Consider the following 16,148-nt stretch of genomic DNA (forward strand, 5'->3'; position numbering starts at 1 on the left):
GTGTGTGGATCAAATTACCAAAGAGTTTAAAGAAGAGCTTTGCCGAGTGCAGTCAGCGAACTGTGCTTAATGTGCATTTAATTCTTCTTGGGTAGAGGGAAAGAGAAGAGCTGGGTTGGAATCAGCCAGAATTAGGGGGCTTTGGAAGGTACGTGCTTTTATGGGTCTGAGTTGCCAGAAAAACCAAAGGATAAATTAAAAGTTGCTCTCTCTGACCAGCACAGCTTTGCTCTCCATGAGGTGGCGAAATGCCCAAGGGATCCCTGATCCCATCAGAGCCCTGCCTGCTCCACGTGTGTAAAATCTGGTGAGCTGACAGCATTTCCCCAGCTCTGCCATCTCCCAGCCCTGGGGATGCAGACACGAGGTCCGAACGCCCCCGTCAGAGCCGAATTCCGCAGGATTAAGCCGATGGTTTCAGCCCAGTTCCTGAGAACGTCACCCCCACAGGCTGAGCTAAAAACTGCCCCCATTTCAGACTGTCTGGCCGCATTAAATTATATCACCAGGAGAAAATGTCAAGGATTTAAGTGGCCTTTGGGAGAAAAAAACGAAGGAGCCAAATGATGTGAGAGAGTCTGATAAAGGGAAGTTTAGAAACAAAATATTTCCATATTTTTCAAGCTGGGACTTGGAAGCTGGGCTGCTTCGTTCATTACATCACAAGTCTGATTCGCAAGCAACGCCACCGCTGACTTTCTATTTTAACACATGACTAAAACTATGTGCATCCCATGGAATGCAACCAACGATGCCCCCATCCTTTACCTCCATCTGTCTTCTGGGCCTTCACGGTTTTCCCGAGGCCACTGTTTTAACTGGCAGTGCTTTTCCCAAGCCGTGTTATTTCAGCATTCCTGCTGAGAGTGCCCAGAGGTGGCAGGACCCTACATGGTTTCTTTTGCTTTTCTATCCTGTTTATTGATTTTTTTCCCTCCCTCAGGAGTACTTTTTAAGAACACCATGCCTGATTTCTCCAGGACATGGCCACAGTGGGTGCCAGGCAGGACACAGGACATGGGAGGTGTCCCCATCTCAGATGTCACCGTGTGGGCACGTCACCCCTGAGCTGGCAGAGCCAGAGACGCTCGTTCAGCCAGCACTGAGGGCTCACTAATCCTCATCCCAGCCGACAGCTCCTTGGCCTGGCCAGACACTGACATCACTTTTTCCCACAGTTATCAGCCCTGCGACAGCGGCCGGCGGTGACATCTGGGCTGTCGTGGTGCTCTGAGCGCCCATCCCACCGTCACACCACGGTGACTCTGAGGCTTTCCAGTGCCAGGGACATGGCAGATCCTGCAGGGGAACAGCCAGAACCTTCCAGCAGGCTGGGCACAGCAAGGATCACCACCCATTCAGCACAAGGGATGCAAGGACAAAGAATTCACCTCCACAAACTGAACACGCCAAGCACACGTATCCATATCGATGCTGTGGAGCATTTAGACATGGTAGTGGCTAATTTAGATGTGTTAATGTCCAAATTAAGCTAGTTCAGGATGCACTTTTCACCAGACTTTGCTAAAAACAAACATGCCATATCCACCTCACCCAAAGGCAATGCCTGGATGGGTAACACACAAATTTACTGTTACCCTCACCACAAAGTTAGAATAGTTTTCCTTTGGGAACAGGTTTTATAAAAAGCTCTCAAGCAACAAAAGGCCCAAGTCTTTCCTTTTCTCTTCCTCCTGAACTGATTCCTTCTGGAAGTTTAGCTGACATTTGGATAACTTCATCCAGCCTGCTCTACACACGCCTTCCATGTTCAGCTCATTCTGACGTAACCCATCAGGCCCTCCTCAGAACCATCTGTTCAAGTGACACCAGAAAGGCCTTGTTATCTCCCAAGAAAGATAAATCTGTGAGAAATGTATCTGGGAGAGATCTGGGTAGTAACACGCTACCATGTGTTTACACAGTACTTGTTACTCCAAGAGTAACATGTTTCGGCAGGTTGGGTCTGTACCAGCAGCTTCTCCGAACGGAAAAAACCCCAAGAAAAGGCATCAGAAAGGAAAAGGGAGGGAGGGAGGAAGAAAGGTGAAGTGGCTCACAAAAGGCCCTCAAGCCAGGCAGTGGGAGAGCTGCATTTCCAGGCTCCCAGGGCTCCTGACTCATTCCCAAGCCATGAGAGCCCAGGGCTCCGAGGCAATCTGAACTCTGCATTCTTATCGAATCAAACCTCTGGAAGTTCTCCAGCAGAAGTGCCATCTTAGCGATGGCTCGTGGGAGAGTCCTTAAATAGGTCAAGTTTCCTCTTTATCAAAACAAGGATGTGTTCTTTACACACTGATTATGAGGGCTCCTTGCAATTACTCAGCCCTCTCCATTCAGGAAATTCAATGTGTGGAGGAGTACAAACAACAACAGGAGATGTTCACTGTTCTTCCCAACCCACCTGCATCCTCCCCTGCCTCAGGGTGTGGTGCAAGTTGGAAAATGAGCTGGTTAGGGAAAGACTTAAGGCAGGGTATGTTAATACCTGTAGATGGGGTCCATGAAAAAGGGTGATGGCTTAGCGTAGTGCAGGGAAGGCTGCTGAGGCAGCTGGGACTGGGAAATCTTAGGTAAGACCTCACTTGCCATCAGCTTCCTCTCCCCATAAATGTGGTTTTTCCGTGGCTCTCTCCCTCCGTTCTGGCTGGCTCGGATGCGGTTGCCGATGCTCAGATCCAGTGGCTGCTCCTCCCCTGAGGACGGGGCTGGGAGCACCTTGGGGGGCGGCAGGATTGGCTTAATCTCTTTTGGCTTCGTGGTGAGATCGAAGGGGGACTCCGAGCTGGTGCTGCCGACTTTGTGGAGGTCCCTGGGTGACTTTGGTTCTGCCTTGACCAGCAAGTTGTGATTGAGGGTCCGCTCCGTGAAAGGGTAGAGGGAGTGGGGGAAATTGGGGAGGAACTGGAAAGGGAACATGGAATGGTACGGGAGCGAACCCATCTTTTTCTCCTGCATCCCCATAAAGCCAGGCCCAAAATACTTCTCTGCGATGGAGGCGATGGCTTTAATAGAGTCATTGGCTGCCCCCGTGGTGGGCAGCAGGTGCTCCTCGGGGGGAGGAAAGAAGGAATGCTGAGAATAGAAGAGAGGGATCTCGCTCGTGGTGTTGGTGGAACTCGCAGACACCGAGCTGCTGACAAAATCTGGCTTGGTCTCCATCTGTTTGCTCTTGTCTTTCGTTTTGTCCCTGTCGCTCTCCGCGTCGCTGTCCAGGTCAGAGCCGGTGCCAGTCGTGGTGTCCAGATCCGTGCCCGTGGTTGTATTGACATCCTCAAAGTCACTGCCATCAGACATGTCACTGTTCCTGGCTTTTAGCTTCTCCAGGTAGGAGTTTTCCAGGCTGCTTTCGCATTTCTCCTCTCCTGAAGGCTGCTGGCTGCTGTTGCTCACTGCGGAGATCAGCGGCAGTGCCGGGTTCCCCAGGGGGCTGGGGAGCTTCGCGTCCGGAGTGTGGTTGAGGGGACTTTTGAGCAGTTGTGTGGGTGGTAACAAAGGGGGCCTGGGGTACAGAGAAGGCGGAAAAATCCCCGGGAACCCCGGGGTGAGGGCGGGGAAGGCTGGAGGGGCCGGCGAGAACGGGAGCCCGCCGGGATGCGGGCGGGATGGGAAATACTCATTAAAACCCAGACTGGCGTGGTTGAGGTTGGGAGAGGGCTTGGATTTGTCCATCATGGAGGTGGGCGTGAGGGGGAGGCCGGGGGCGAAGATACCGGCGGGGCTGTAATGGTTCTTGCCCTCGCAGAAGCGCCGGTGCTTGTTGAGGGAGGAGGTAGTGCTGAACATCTGCCCGCAGTCCTTGCACTTGATCTGCGTGCGGCAGTCCGCGTGCATCCGCTTGTGGCGGCACAGGTTGGAGAACTGCGTGTAGGATTTGTGACAGACCTCACCTAAAGCGTCAACAGGAGCCAACAACAAAAAAGCGATATGAAATTAACGGGAAAACGGCAGGGATTCGCCGTGGGACCCGCCAGCCCGCCCCCGCAGCGCCCCGTCCCTGGGGAGAGCAGGGGAACAGCCCCACCCTGCCCTTGGGGGAATCCCGGACTGGAGAACCCCGCAAGAAGCAGCTCCACGGGATCTGCTACCTCTGCTCAAAGCTGGGGGAATTTTCAGGACAGATAATCATGGAATCACAGAATGGTTTGGTTGGGATGGACATAAAGCCCATCTCATCCCAACCCCTGCCATGAGCACCTTCCACTATCCCAGTTTGCTCCCAGCCCTGTCCAGCCTGGCCTTGGACACTTCCAGGGATCCAGGGGCAGCCACAGCTTCTCTGTGCCAGGGCTTCCCCACCCTCACACTTCTGTATATCCAACTTAAATTCCCCCTTTTCAGTTTCAGTGCATTCCCCCTTGTCCTGTCGCTCCTCTCCATGTTCCCTGTAGCCCCTTCAGATCCCGGAAGGTGCTGTGAGATCTCCACGCTGAACAGCCCCAAAACTCTCAGCTCAGTTCCACAGGGAAGATGCTCCAATTCCCTCAGAACATCTTTGCCCTAATCATAGATTTTTAATGATAACATCTATTTATCCCAGCTCATCTGCTTCCCATTAGTCCTAGCAGGAAGCACTGGGGGCTGGAGGGAGAAGAACTTTGCCTCATTTAATCAAACCTGCCCTTCCTTAATGCCCTCAGTGGTACATAACCCCTCCAGGGGGATGCTCTATAAATCCCCTGTCAGCCTGGCTTCTGCCAGGGCTGGCATCTCTTTTTTTAATCCATTAAATCAGTCCAACACCCCTGCCCCACTAACTGAAGCCACATCAGCGTTTTCTTTAACGACCTGTAAATACCAAGTTTTCAAAACATGGATTTTTATGACCCCTTTTCACCTCCTGACTTTGCTCCTGCGGAAGAAAGAGGGCAAAGTGAGACAGAAATCCCACCCAAACTTTTCTATACATCAAAACACGGTGACTTTTTATTATCTGGTGCCTCTTTCAACATGGGAATAAATGTGGTGGTGAATTAACACGATCCTTGCCCCGGGGAACTGCTGTTATCACCCTTTTGTGAGCAGGGAAACTGAGACAAAGCAGAGGAAGGACATTGTTTGGTGTTGGACAGGCAAGGACACGAATCCAGGTTCTGACACTCCAGCTCAGGGACTGCTCAGTGCTCCTTCCTTCCTCCCACTGATCAGTGCATGTGAGCATGATTTTCCCTGTATTTTCTCTTAAATATTTCCTAAATCTTTAGGATTCACTTCAGTGCTTGAATATTGAATGACTGGTGGGAGAATATTTCACTAGCAGCTTTGAAAATATAATAATATAGTAAATTACAATTGAAATATAAAGCAGAGATGGATAAAATTTAATGACTTTGACATTTCAGTTCAGATGAGTATCCCAAAATCCAAAGGAGTGTCTGAAGGCTCAAGTTTCTAACTGCACTGTAAATTTAGGCTGCACTGTCTCTCCCCAGAACGTTTCATTGTTGGGCCCTGACACAGCCCAGAGTGCAGGGAAACACACACAGCACAAGAAAGTCAGCACAAGAGTTTGGATGGTTAAACCAATCCTAATTTTTGGCAATCACACTTTAAAATCTCGGATCAGGTCTCCCAAACTGCTCTTAGTGCACACACAGAGTTTTATGGCTGTTGGAAGTATTATTTCAGCTACCTTAGACTTGCAAAGAAAGGGTTTATTTGGCTTTTTTCTCCATTTTAAAGTGTTTTCTTACACAATGTCCAAACAGAGTTCTTAAAGGGAGCATTACTGAATTTATTTTCCATAAAAATTCAGCACTACTGAATTTTATTTCCATTATAGTCTCTTAAATATAACAATCTCTGGGTTTTTTTTCCAAGGGAATCAGTAATCACCATCCCTGGAAATGCTCAAAAAACCTGTGGATGTGGCACAAGGGAACATGGTTTAGTGGTGAACACAGCAGAAAAGGGTTGGACTTGATGATCTGAGAATGTAACCATTCTATGATTCCAGGATTTTTCCATTTTTCACCCCAGGAATTTTTGCTAGATATAGAAATACTGTACAAAATTCTCTAAAGAGAAGTGCTAGAGCTCTGGGTGCTCCCATCATCCTTCAAAATAAGGAAAACTGGAAATAAGGAAAATTTCTGTTAAATCTCCAGTTATCCAATGATTTAGTAATTCCACGTGGGACAGCCTCTCTTCCCTCCTGGTTTCTGCAGTTATAAAGTTACAGGTTTGGGGTCTTTTGAAAGCCAAATATAATATTGCAAAAAATTAAACACAAACACACACAGACCCTTTTCTTCCACTGAAAAGGTAAAAAAAAAAAAAAAAAAGAACCAACTTCCTGGTGAATCCTGCCATGTGGATTTGAAGCTGTTAATGGATTCCACATTGGTGGACAAAACAACCTGACAGGTCTGACCAGGCAGGATCCCTCTGCAGTTGTTCCACACACTGATTTGCTCTGACAACTCCCTAATTCTGATGAGGTGAGAGTGAGAAGATTATGAGGAGAAATCCCTCATCTCCCTGCAGCAATCCTGGGAGCCAAATTATCCCTTTCATGTGCCCAGTGAAAGATTGCAGCAAAATGAGCGAGAGGAGCATTTCTTCTTCCTGTGCTGACACCCAGCTGATTATCTCAGGACACTGATTATCCTGGGACATTAATGAAATGAGTCTCCCAGGATATTCCTGCATGCTGTTCCCATTATTCCAACCGGGAAAAAAAGGCAGGAGTGGGTTCAGTGGCTTCCCTACCTTAACATCAAAGCCTGGAATCAAACCCAGATCCCAGCCCGTGCCTGAGCAACGTGTTCTGAAGTGTCAGGAAGTGATCCCTAAAGTTCCTGGAGCTTTGTTGTGACACCATCCACCTCCCTGCACAGTTATCCAAACCCAATGGGTGCTGTGTCAATTAAAAAAATATACAGCCCTGGGAATGACAAGGACTGAGATGGGTGGCTCTCCAGGGAAAATGCCCTTCTGGAAATATCCCACCAAAAAGAGCACTGAGGACACAGTTCATCTGCTGTTTATTTGGCTCCCAGCATTATCTAGATGAAACATGCAGTAAATAAAGAAGGAAAAAACTTTCTTTTTAAAAAACACCTTCTCATCTCTGTGATTATTCCAAGTTCTTTACAACAGCTCCTGGATTTGAGGCACCCCTGTAAAACATTTCGATCAGGCTGTGCCAGCTATTTATTTATGTCACCAACAGGAACATTCAAAAGCGATTAAAGCAAAAAAAAAAGACGAGAGAAAGAAAAGATATGAGAAAATGGCATCGCTGTGACCGCTGAGAGACTCAGCTTTTAACTTGTCAAGAAAGTCAAAAACTGCCATGAATGTTTACTGAAAAAACAGGGGAGCATGCAAAAAAAAAAAAAAAAAAAAAAAAAAAAAAATTCATCTTGTGCTCTGAGCTATAAAATTACAGCGGCTGGGGATGGGAGGGCTGGGGGCCCCTGCAGGATCCCTGCAATTATGGGCTGGTGATGGCCGTGACAACTTACATATGAAAGGTTTGACAGTGCTGTGGATGTGCTTGTGCTGCTTGAGGCCCGAGGAGGTGGCGAAGGTCTTGCCACAGTCGGGGCAGGCGTGGGCTCGTGCCCCCACGTGCTGCGAGCGGATGTGCCGCTGGAGGTTGCTGGGGTCCGTAAACACCTGCGGGGAAAACACCTTCAGGAGGGAGCACACAGCAGGAGAAGGGTCTACACTGAAAACCCTACTTGGATAGGGGTTTATAGTGCTGCTCGTGGTTTGAGGAGTGTGGGGTGCACAGGTGAGAACAGGTGATGAAAGAGCTCTGTTGGTGCCCTGCCAGGCTGTGGGACCTCCTCAAGTGTGTGGTGTCCATGGTTTGACATGATCATCTCCCTGAGTGTGTGGTGCCCATGGTTTGACATGAGCATCTCCCTGAGTGTGTGGTGCCCATGGTTTGATGGGTCTGTGGCACTTCCCTGAGTGTGTGGTGCCCATGGTTTGATGGGTCTGTAGCATCTCCCTGAGTGTGTGATGCCCATGGTTTGATGGGTCTGTGGCACTTCCCTAAGTGTGTGATGCTCATGGTTTGATGGGTCTGTGGCACTTCCCTAAGTGTGTATGCTCATGGTTTGATGGGTCTGTAGCATCTCCCTGAGTGTGTGGTGTCCATGTTTTGCTCAGCCACATCTGCCCAGCACAACCCTCACCACCACCTCAGTACCCAGCTGGGAATGGCCAAAGGGGAGTGGGTTGGGAGAGGGCTGAGCTTCACACCCCCAGTGGAATTCCCAGGACAGTGAGGACACCTCTCCTCCCAGGGACAGGGACAGTGGGGTCACCTCTCCCTGACCACCCTGCTCTGAGCCAGCAGGGGCCACCCATCCCCTGCAGCCCTTGCCCAGGTCCCATTGTCCTCTCCCATGGAAACTCTCCTGCATCCCTTTTCCCAGGTCCCTGCACCCACTCCTGGGTGAATCCCCATGGACACTGTGTCCTGCACCCCCAAATCCCAGTGCCCTCCTAGGTGAATCCCCCATTCCTGCACACTTTTCCCCACATCCCAGTGCCCTCCCAGATGAATCCCCCATGGACACTGTGTCCTCACTGTACCTTTACACAGTTTTCACATTCAAACCGTTTCCCACTGTCGTGAGACATTTGGTGCCGGATCAGGTTGGATTTCCAGTTGAAAGCCTTGGGACACTGGTCACACTTGTACTCCCTCTCCTCGGTGTGGATCACCATGTGCTGCTCCAGGCTGGGAAAGAGAGACAGGCTGACTCAGAGCACCCACAGCAGGCACTGAGGTCTGAGAGCAGAGAGGTGACAGAGATGGTGACAGAACCAGATGTGGGGCCTGGGGGCTCCAGTGGTGCCTCCGAGCAGGAGGGGACCAGCTCATAGATTGTGAGAGGGGCAGTGACACCCAAACACCATTCAAGGTTTTGGGCATTTACAGATACCTTGTTCTGCCTCAAAATGACACTGCTTTATGCTATTTCTTATTTATACCTGAGTCCAACCTCAAGGGCAAAAACAAAAGTGAACTCAGCTCTGACCCTGCAGGTTCTTGAGGGGAAAAATGGGCACTTTGTGACCAAAACTTCAGTGGCATCCCCCTGGGGGAAGAAGAGGTATTTGTTGCTGCTGAGACTCTCACGTGTCCATTTTCACGGCACCTGGCCCGTGGCTTCCCAGAACACAGGGACTCACCGTTGGGAAGAAACATGATCAGGTGCAAACACGTTTCACTTCTAAATGTCAGACATCTCTGATTACTTCACTCAGCAATTTCACCTTCTGCCAACTGGCAGCGTCTCCAGGCTGGGGGTGATGGCAATCCTGAGTGGCTGCTGGCACAGGGCCACAGCAGGGATGGCACATGGTGCTCCAGTGCCCTGTGCCATGGGAAACCTGCACCTCCCTGCCCAGGGATCCTGCATCCCTCAGCCCTTAAACCCTGCATCCCTCAGCCCTTAAACCCTGCATCCCTCAGCCCTTAAACCCTGCATCCCTCAGCCCTTAAATCCTGCATCCCTCAGCCCTTAAACCTGCATCTCTCAGCCCTTAAACCCTGCATCTCTCAGCCCTTAAATCCTGCATCTCTCAGCCCTTAAACCCTGCATCCCTCAGACCTTAAACCCTGCATCTCTCAGCCCTTAAATCCTGCATCTCTCAGCCCTTAAACCCTGCATCCCTCAGCCCTTAAACCTGCATCTCTCAGCCCTTAAACCCTGCATCTCTCAGCCCTTAAACCCTGCATTTCTCAGCCCTTAAACCCTGCATCTCTCAGCCCTTAAATCCTGCATCTCTCAGCCCTTAAACCCTGCATCCCTCAGCCCTTAAACCTGCATCTCTCAGCCCTTAAACCCTGCATCTCTCAGCCCTTAAACCCTGCATCTCTCAGCCCTTAAACCCTGCATCCCTCAGCCCTTAAACCCTGCATCCCTCAAACCCTGCATCTCTCAGCCCTTAAATCCTGCATCTCTCAGCCCTTAAATCCTGCACCTCCCTGTACCTCTCATGCTGGGAATCGTGCATCTCTCTGGTCAGAAATCCTGTTTCTCTCAGGACTTAAATCCTGCATCTCTTCAGCCAGGAATTCTGCACATCTTAGCCAAAAATCCTGCATGTCTCAGTTTTGGAATCCTGCATCTCTTTGGCCAGAAATCCTGCACATCTCAGGCTGGGAATTCTGCACATCTCAGACCAGGAATCCAGTTCCTTTCAGGCCAGGAATCCTGCACCTCTCAGACAGGAATCCTCCATATCTGATGCCAGGAATCCTGCACATCTCAGGCCAAGAATTTCCCGTCAGGCTGGGAATCCTGCACCTCTCAGCCAGAAAATCTGCACATTTCAGGAGTTAAATCCTGCACCTCTATGGCCAGGAATGCAGCATCTCTATGGCCAGGAATCCTGCACCTCTCAGGGCAGCCCTGAGAAATAAGGGAAGGAAATCTGCATCCTTTGCTTCCTTTGGGGCAGGTTAACAGGAGTTACAAACACTATTCTTACTGTGAGTTCTAAAAAAACCCAACTCACATGGAATCTGCTCCTGCCTGGCACCCCTACCCATGCATATTAAACCATTCTTACAGAGCCTTAAAGCATGGCTGTATTTTTACAGAAACATTAAAGCTACATGAACACTACTAGAAAATCCTGCCAGGATTTGTCAAAAAGGCAAAAAAGTCAAGGCTACAGTGCCAGTTCAGGAATACACAAAAGGTACAAATAGGATACAACACATACATTTCAAAAGGGTATTTCCTAGTTAATACAAAAATTATATAGTGCTGGATGCTAAAGAGGAGAGAGCTCCTGACACTGATGGAATAAAGAACTGAAATTTTTACTAAAATCCATAATATTGAACACATCTGAAGGAAGTTCTTATCTTGTCAGGTAAGCAAATGAAGAAAATTGCAGCCTCTTATTTCTAATGAGGGCACCCAATGTAGAGACACGAGGTGAGGGGCAAAGAAACTACACTGGGCTAAGAGAATCCCACACAGGAATCCCAGGATCCATCCCAGATTCCACCCAAGCTCTTTTCCATGCAGATACAAGGAATTCTCTGTAGGCTCCACCTTCCCCTGCATTTTTTTAAATATAGTTTTATATTAGCTTGACCATATTTGCCCAAGGAGCATCTTCCCTGTGGCATTTCCAGAGAGCTGAGGGGTTCAGGATCCCAGGAATTGTGTCAGCTTTTGGTCACTCAACACCCAAAACTCCTCCCTTGGAGCACCAGCCCTGATCCCCAGCAGATAATTCATATTCATGGGCATGCCCCTCGTAAACTGCCAGCCCACTCCTTTGAAAGCAGCAATATTCATTTTGCTCAAGAAACTGCTCTTAAAACGACCAGATTTTTAACACGCACAAAGTAACACAAGCCTTTCATATGCACAGCCAAAAGTACTCTCCTGTTAACTGTGATTTATGAGTTTATTTTGAGCAAATATGGTCAAGCTAATATGCTGTTTAGAGGCAAGTACCTACTGGGATTAGCAAAACATTTATTTATTTAGTCAGCTGCTAAATGCTCAATTTCAGGTCCCCAGTGGCATCCTTGATTTCATCTGTATTAACTTTGAAAAATTCTAAGACCATCCAGGCACTCTGAATGAGTTTATTTTGTGTTTTAGAGATTTTAAACTTGATAGACTGATGGGAGAGAGACTGATGTGGACATTTCCTCCCCACCAATCCACCAGCATGTCAAAGGCTAACTTGCTTTTCTCTAATAAAAAAAAATAAATTAAAAATCAACTTTATATGACTTATCCCAAAATATTTACCTTTGTCAAAAAGGCAAAAAAGTCAAGGCTACAGTGCCAGTTCAGGAATACACAAAAGGTACAAATAGGATACAACACATACATTTCAAAAGGGTATTTCATAGTTAATACAAAAATTATAGAGTGCTGGATGCTAAAGAGGAGAGAGCTCCTGACACTGATGGAAAAAAGAATTGGAATTTTTACTAAAATCCATAATATTGAACACATTTGAAGGAAGTTCTTATCTTGTCTGGTAAAACAAATGAAGAAAATTGCAGCCTCTTATTTCTAATGAGGGCACCCAATGTAGAGACACGAGGTGAGGGGCAAAGAAACCACACTGGGCTAAGAGAATCCCACACAGGAATCCCAGGATCCATCCCAGATTCCACCCAAGCTCTTTTCCATGCAGACACAGGGAATTCTCTGTAGGCTCCACCTTCCCCTGCATTTTTTAAAATAGATTTTTCCCCCCTTCACTTCCTCACCCAGATCAAAGAGCTGAAAGCATCAATGTAATTAAGTTCAAAGTGACAAAAGCAGATTTTTAAATGTTAAACTGAAGTGAAACAGCCCTTACAGGGGCTTTAACCTCCAGGTTGTTGCTCTGCTCGGGCAGAGCCTGACAGGGGATTGCCAGTTCTCACAGTTTTATAACAAATCTTGTGGTGCACGGGGTTTGTTCACCCAAGAAGGGAAAAGAAATGAGTATGTGAGAACTTCAGCCTCCGGTAAACACAGAAAACTCTGCTTTTATAGAATTTTATAAAGGCTTTTATCAAGGCTTAGGATGCAAATAAACACAATCTTAAAGTGATTAAAAAAACCCCTCAACTTTTAAAGCTGGCTCCTAATATTGAACTATTTGAGTCTCACTTTGCCAATGAATTAGGGAGCTCAAAGATCACTGTGTTAAATCTGCATTTCATTACTACCACATTTTGCTTTAAAAAATTCAGGTTTTCAGTTAAAACCTGAGTTAAAATACTTTCCCTTTCTTGTTTAGAGCTGCTGTATAATCATAATAACTGAATAACCGTTGCAAATTTAAAAATGAGCTAGAGTATATCTGATCTTCTTTTTTTTCCTTTTCATATTACTGTTGCAAGAGTGTTTGGTGGACCCAAAGAAAATTAAAAATGTGACGGGAATAGAATTTTTAAATTGTTCCTGCCAGATCAAATAGGAGCTTGTGGCCAGATGAGTTCTCAGGGCATCGACACCTCTTTAAACCCGCTCATCTCAAAGAAGCAAGAACTAAATTTAAAAGAAGCCTTCATGCACATTTTGACTGAACTAATATTGGTGTTTTTTTCCTCCAGAACAGAGCAGATGGTGGAAAGATCCCAGCCAGGTCTCTCAGAAAAGAGCCCTGAAACTTCCCACCAACAACTCTTGGGTGCTTCTACCAACAGGCAATGGAAAGCACCAGTCTATGAAATCAAAGTGGAATAAAAAATAAAACACTGCCCAACAGAGGGGCCCAAAGTGAACACTCCTAAACCTTGTAGGGAAAGGAAAGGTTTCTATGGAAAAAGGAAAGGCTGATCCCAAAGTGAACATTGCTAAAGCCTATGGAGAAAGGAAAGGTGTCTATGGGGAAAGGAAAGGTTTATCCCAAAAAGAACATTCCTAAAGCCTATGGAGGAAGGAAAGGTTTATCCCAAAAAGAACATTCTGAAATGCTATGGAGAAAGGAAAAGTGTCTATGGGGAAAGGAAAGGTTTATCCCAAAAAGAGCATTCTTAAAACCTATGGAGGAAAGAAAGGTTTCCGTGGAGAAAGGAAAAGTTTTTTATGGAGAAAGGAAAGGTTTCTATGGAGAAAAGAGGTTTCTTCGGAGGAATGAAAGGTTTCTGTGGAGGAAGGAAAGGTTTCTATGGAAGAAAGAAGGAAAGGTGTTTATGGAGGAAGGAAAGATTTCTGTGGAAGAAGGAAAGGTTTCTATGGAGAAAGGAAAGGTTTTTGTGGAGAAAGGAAAGGTGTCTATGGGAGAAGGAAAGGCTGATGCCTTCAGTCCTCCCCATCACCCCACTTTGCCAGCGTGCAGAGGGGAGGCCAGAGGAGCTCCGGCTGTCCGTGGGTACCTGTATTTGTTGGGGAACATCCTCTCACAGTCCTTGCACTCGTAGACCTGTCCATCCCCGAGCCCCTCCTGCTTGATGTCGTGGCTGAGGCTCTCGTACAGGGCCCCCACGGCGCTGCAGCCGTACTTCTTGTGGCGCCGCAGCTCCAGCTTGGACTGGAACAGCTCATCGCAGTCCTCGCAGCGGAACGAGGGCTCCTCTGCAACACACACGGCAGCCCATGGTCAGCCCTGCCCCAGGAACACAGCTGCTGCACCCAGAGAGGAGGCACAGCTCCCCCAGCCCAGCAAACTAACTAACACAGAGACAATTTGCAAGTGCGAGGGGAGACAACCCAAGGAGGCTGTGCCAGCAGCTGCTTTCACTTTAAGCATTAAGAGAGAAAAAAAAAATTAGATCACACAACTAAAGGAGATCTTGTTTTCTTTGTCTCTTGGCCTCTGCTGAGATGGAGAGACCTGCAGGGATTGGGAGACACACAGAATTCTGGGCTCGTTCTGGAGCGCTGCGCTCGTCTGCAAGGAGGGGTTTGAAATTGTGAATGAGCTTCCCTCAGAAGGGGATGCCAGGGAAAAAGGAACAAGCCAGACTCATACACACACAGATAGTGAGAAAAGCACACTGCCACAGCACAAACCTGGAGAAGCTTCTTTCTAAGAAACTGCCTGTCTAATGTTCTCCTCTCAGTTTTCCAGTGCAGGAGCTCAGGGCTCCATCAGCCCAAGGAGTCCCAGCCCAGAGCACCATGGAAGGAAGAGCAGGCAGCCAAAGGCTTTGTTGCTGCTCTCTTTGCTTTTTTCTTTTTCTTTAGATATATTTTTCTTAAGTTCTAATGCACATAATAAATTACTGTAGTCAAGGTCAAACAAATTAAAAAGAGGGCAGCTATTATTAAGTTTACAAGGCAGCATCCTGACCATGGTGCCAAGCCAAACAATCGGCTCAGAGCTGTAAATTTTCCAGGAGAAGGAGCTCTGCGAGGGAGTCGGGATAGCTCTGGGTTTCTCCACCCTGGAACAGAAGCTTTCCAGCCCCCTCTGAGTCACTGGAGCCGTGTTTCCCTGTCCTCCCCTACCCCCTTCCTCCTCGCTCCACTGCTCTGCCTGCTTCTCTTTTTCTGATAACTTCCCTCCCAGAAGGAGCAGCCTGTGGGGAGTGCATTATCTCCCAAGGAGGATTGGGAATATTCAGAGAGCTGCAGCCAGAGGTGATGCTGTGCTGGAGCTGATCCATCCCCTGCTCTGGGACAGGAGATTTTGGGGTGGGATGTGGCCACACTCACATTCTCAGAACAAAATCTTCAACCCCTGAGCAAATCTCTGCTTCAAAATCTCCCCTTGCACTTGTTTGCACCAAATTTTGCACAACTGCAAACACTTAGGCTGAGTTTTAAGGCCTGGAATGGTGTTTTATATAAATCAGGATTAATTTTGTTATGAGTGTGACACCCAGAGATGCTCCCAGCTAGGCACACACATCCCATCTCCCTTTCTCTGCTGAAACCTGAGTTTAAAATTGAGCAAGGCAAGGTCCCAGGGGCTGCTGCAGCAGTGATGTGGGCAGAGGAAACCCTCTGCACACTCTGCACACCTACACGGAAAGTATTGACATGGGAAAAGTCTAACCCAGCTGAAAAAGAAAGTATCACCAAAACTCAGCCAGCACAGCCTTGCTGGGCATCCCAGGGCTCCCAGAGCCACCCACAGCAGGATGATCCAAAGCTGCAGCAGCATCTCCTCAGCTGCACAGCACAGGGCTGCACAGAAAATTAAAATCCAGCAGGTCAACAAAGGAATTTTGGCTAAAAAACGAAGACCCAAGGGAAGAAAATAGCCAATCGTTCTCATTTCAGCTCATTTTGAGGGTTTACACATCTGAAATTGCTGGCAGCAGCTTCACCATGAGGTGGGTCAGGCCCTGCTCTGCTCCTCAGAGAAATTCTTTTTTCTGCATTTTGTAGAGCAGGATCAATGTGTACCTCATGTGTTTTGTGCCCCTGGGGAGGGAAACCTGGAAATCAGGACACCAATAGCAGCAGTATGGAGAGACTCTGTATCACCTACCATTAAAATTACTTTTTATGAGTGAAAAGAAGGAAAAAAAAAAGAAGAAAAAAGTGTAACATCAAACTCCAGTGACATGGAAGTGCTCTGGTGAGGTGTTTCTCTACCTCAGAGCCAACATTTCTCCTCTTTGCTCTTCTGTAAATGCAGCAGTGGCTTAACCAGGAAGGAATTTTTGGAGGAGTGACTGAAATCCTCCAGGCTGGGAAGCCCCAGGTCCCTTCCCCTCTTAACAAGCTCCTACCAAACCCCCAGTATCCCTCAAG

The 16,148-nt window shown here is 47.8% G+C and overlaps 1 protein-coding gene across 4 annotated transcripts in view; it reads right to left on the reverse strand.

Annotated features, from left to right (window-relative positions):
* Window positions 1–16,148, reverse strand: part of PRDM16 (PR/SET domain 16) — a 291,040-nt gene that overhangs the window by 23,664 nt on the left and 251,228 nt on the right. For all 4 annotated transcript variants that reach the window (XM_056508027.1, XM_056508026.1, XM_056508029.1 and 1 more), the window contains 4 exons: window positions 13,820–14,018; window positions 8,554–8,701; window positions 7,470–7,623; window positions 2,489–3,890 (listed from right to left, as the gene is read on the reverse strand). In XM_056508027.1, the coding sequence (XP_056364002.1) occupies window positions 2,489–3,890; window positions 7,470–7,623; window positions 8,554–8,701; window positions 13,820–14,018 (1,903 nt within the window). The remainder of the gene's footprint in view (window positions 1–2,488; window positions 3,891–7,469; window positions 7,624–8,553; window positions 8,702–13,819; window positions 14,019–16,148) is intronic.

This window comes from Oenanthe melanoleuca, chromosome 21 (assembly GCF_029582105.1).
Source record: "Oenanthe melanoleuca isolate GR-GAL-2019-014 chromosome 21, OMel1.0, whole genome shotgun sequence".
Classification (NCBI taxonomy): domain Eukaryota; kingdom Metazoa; phylum Chordata; class Aves; order Passeriformes; family Muscicapidae; genus Oenanthe; species Oenanthe melanoleuca.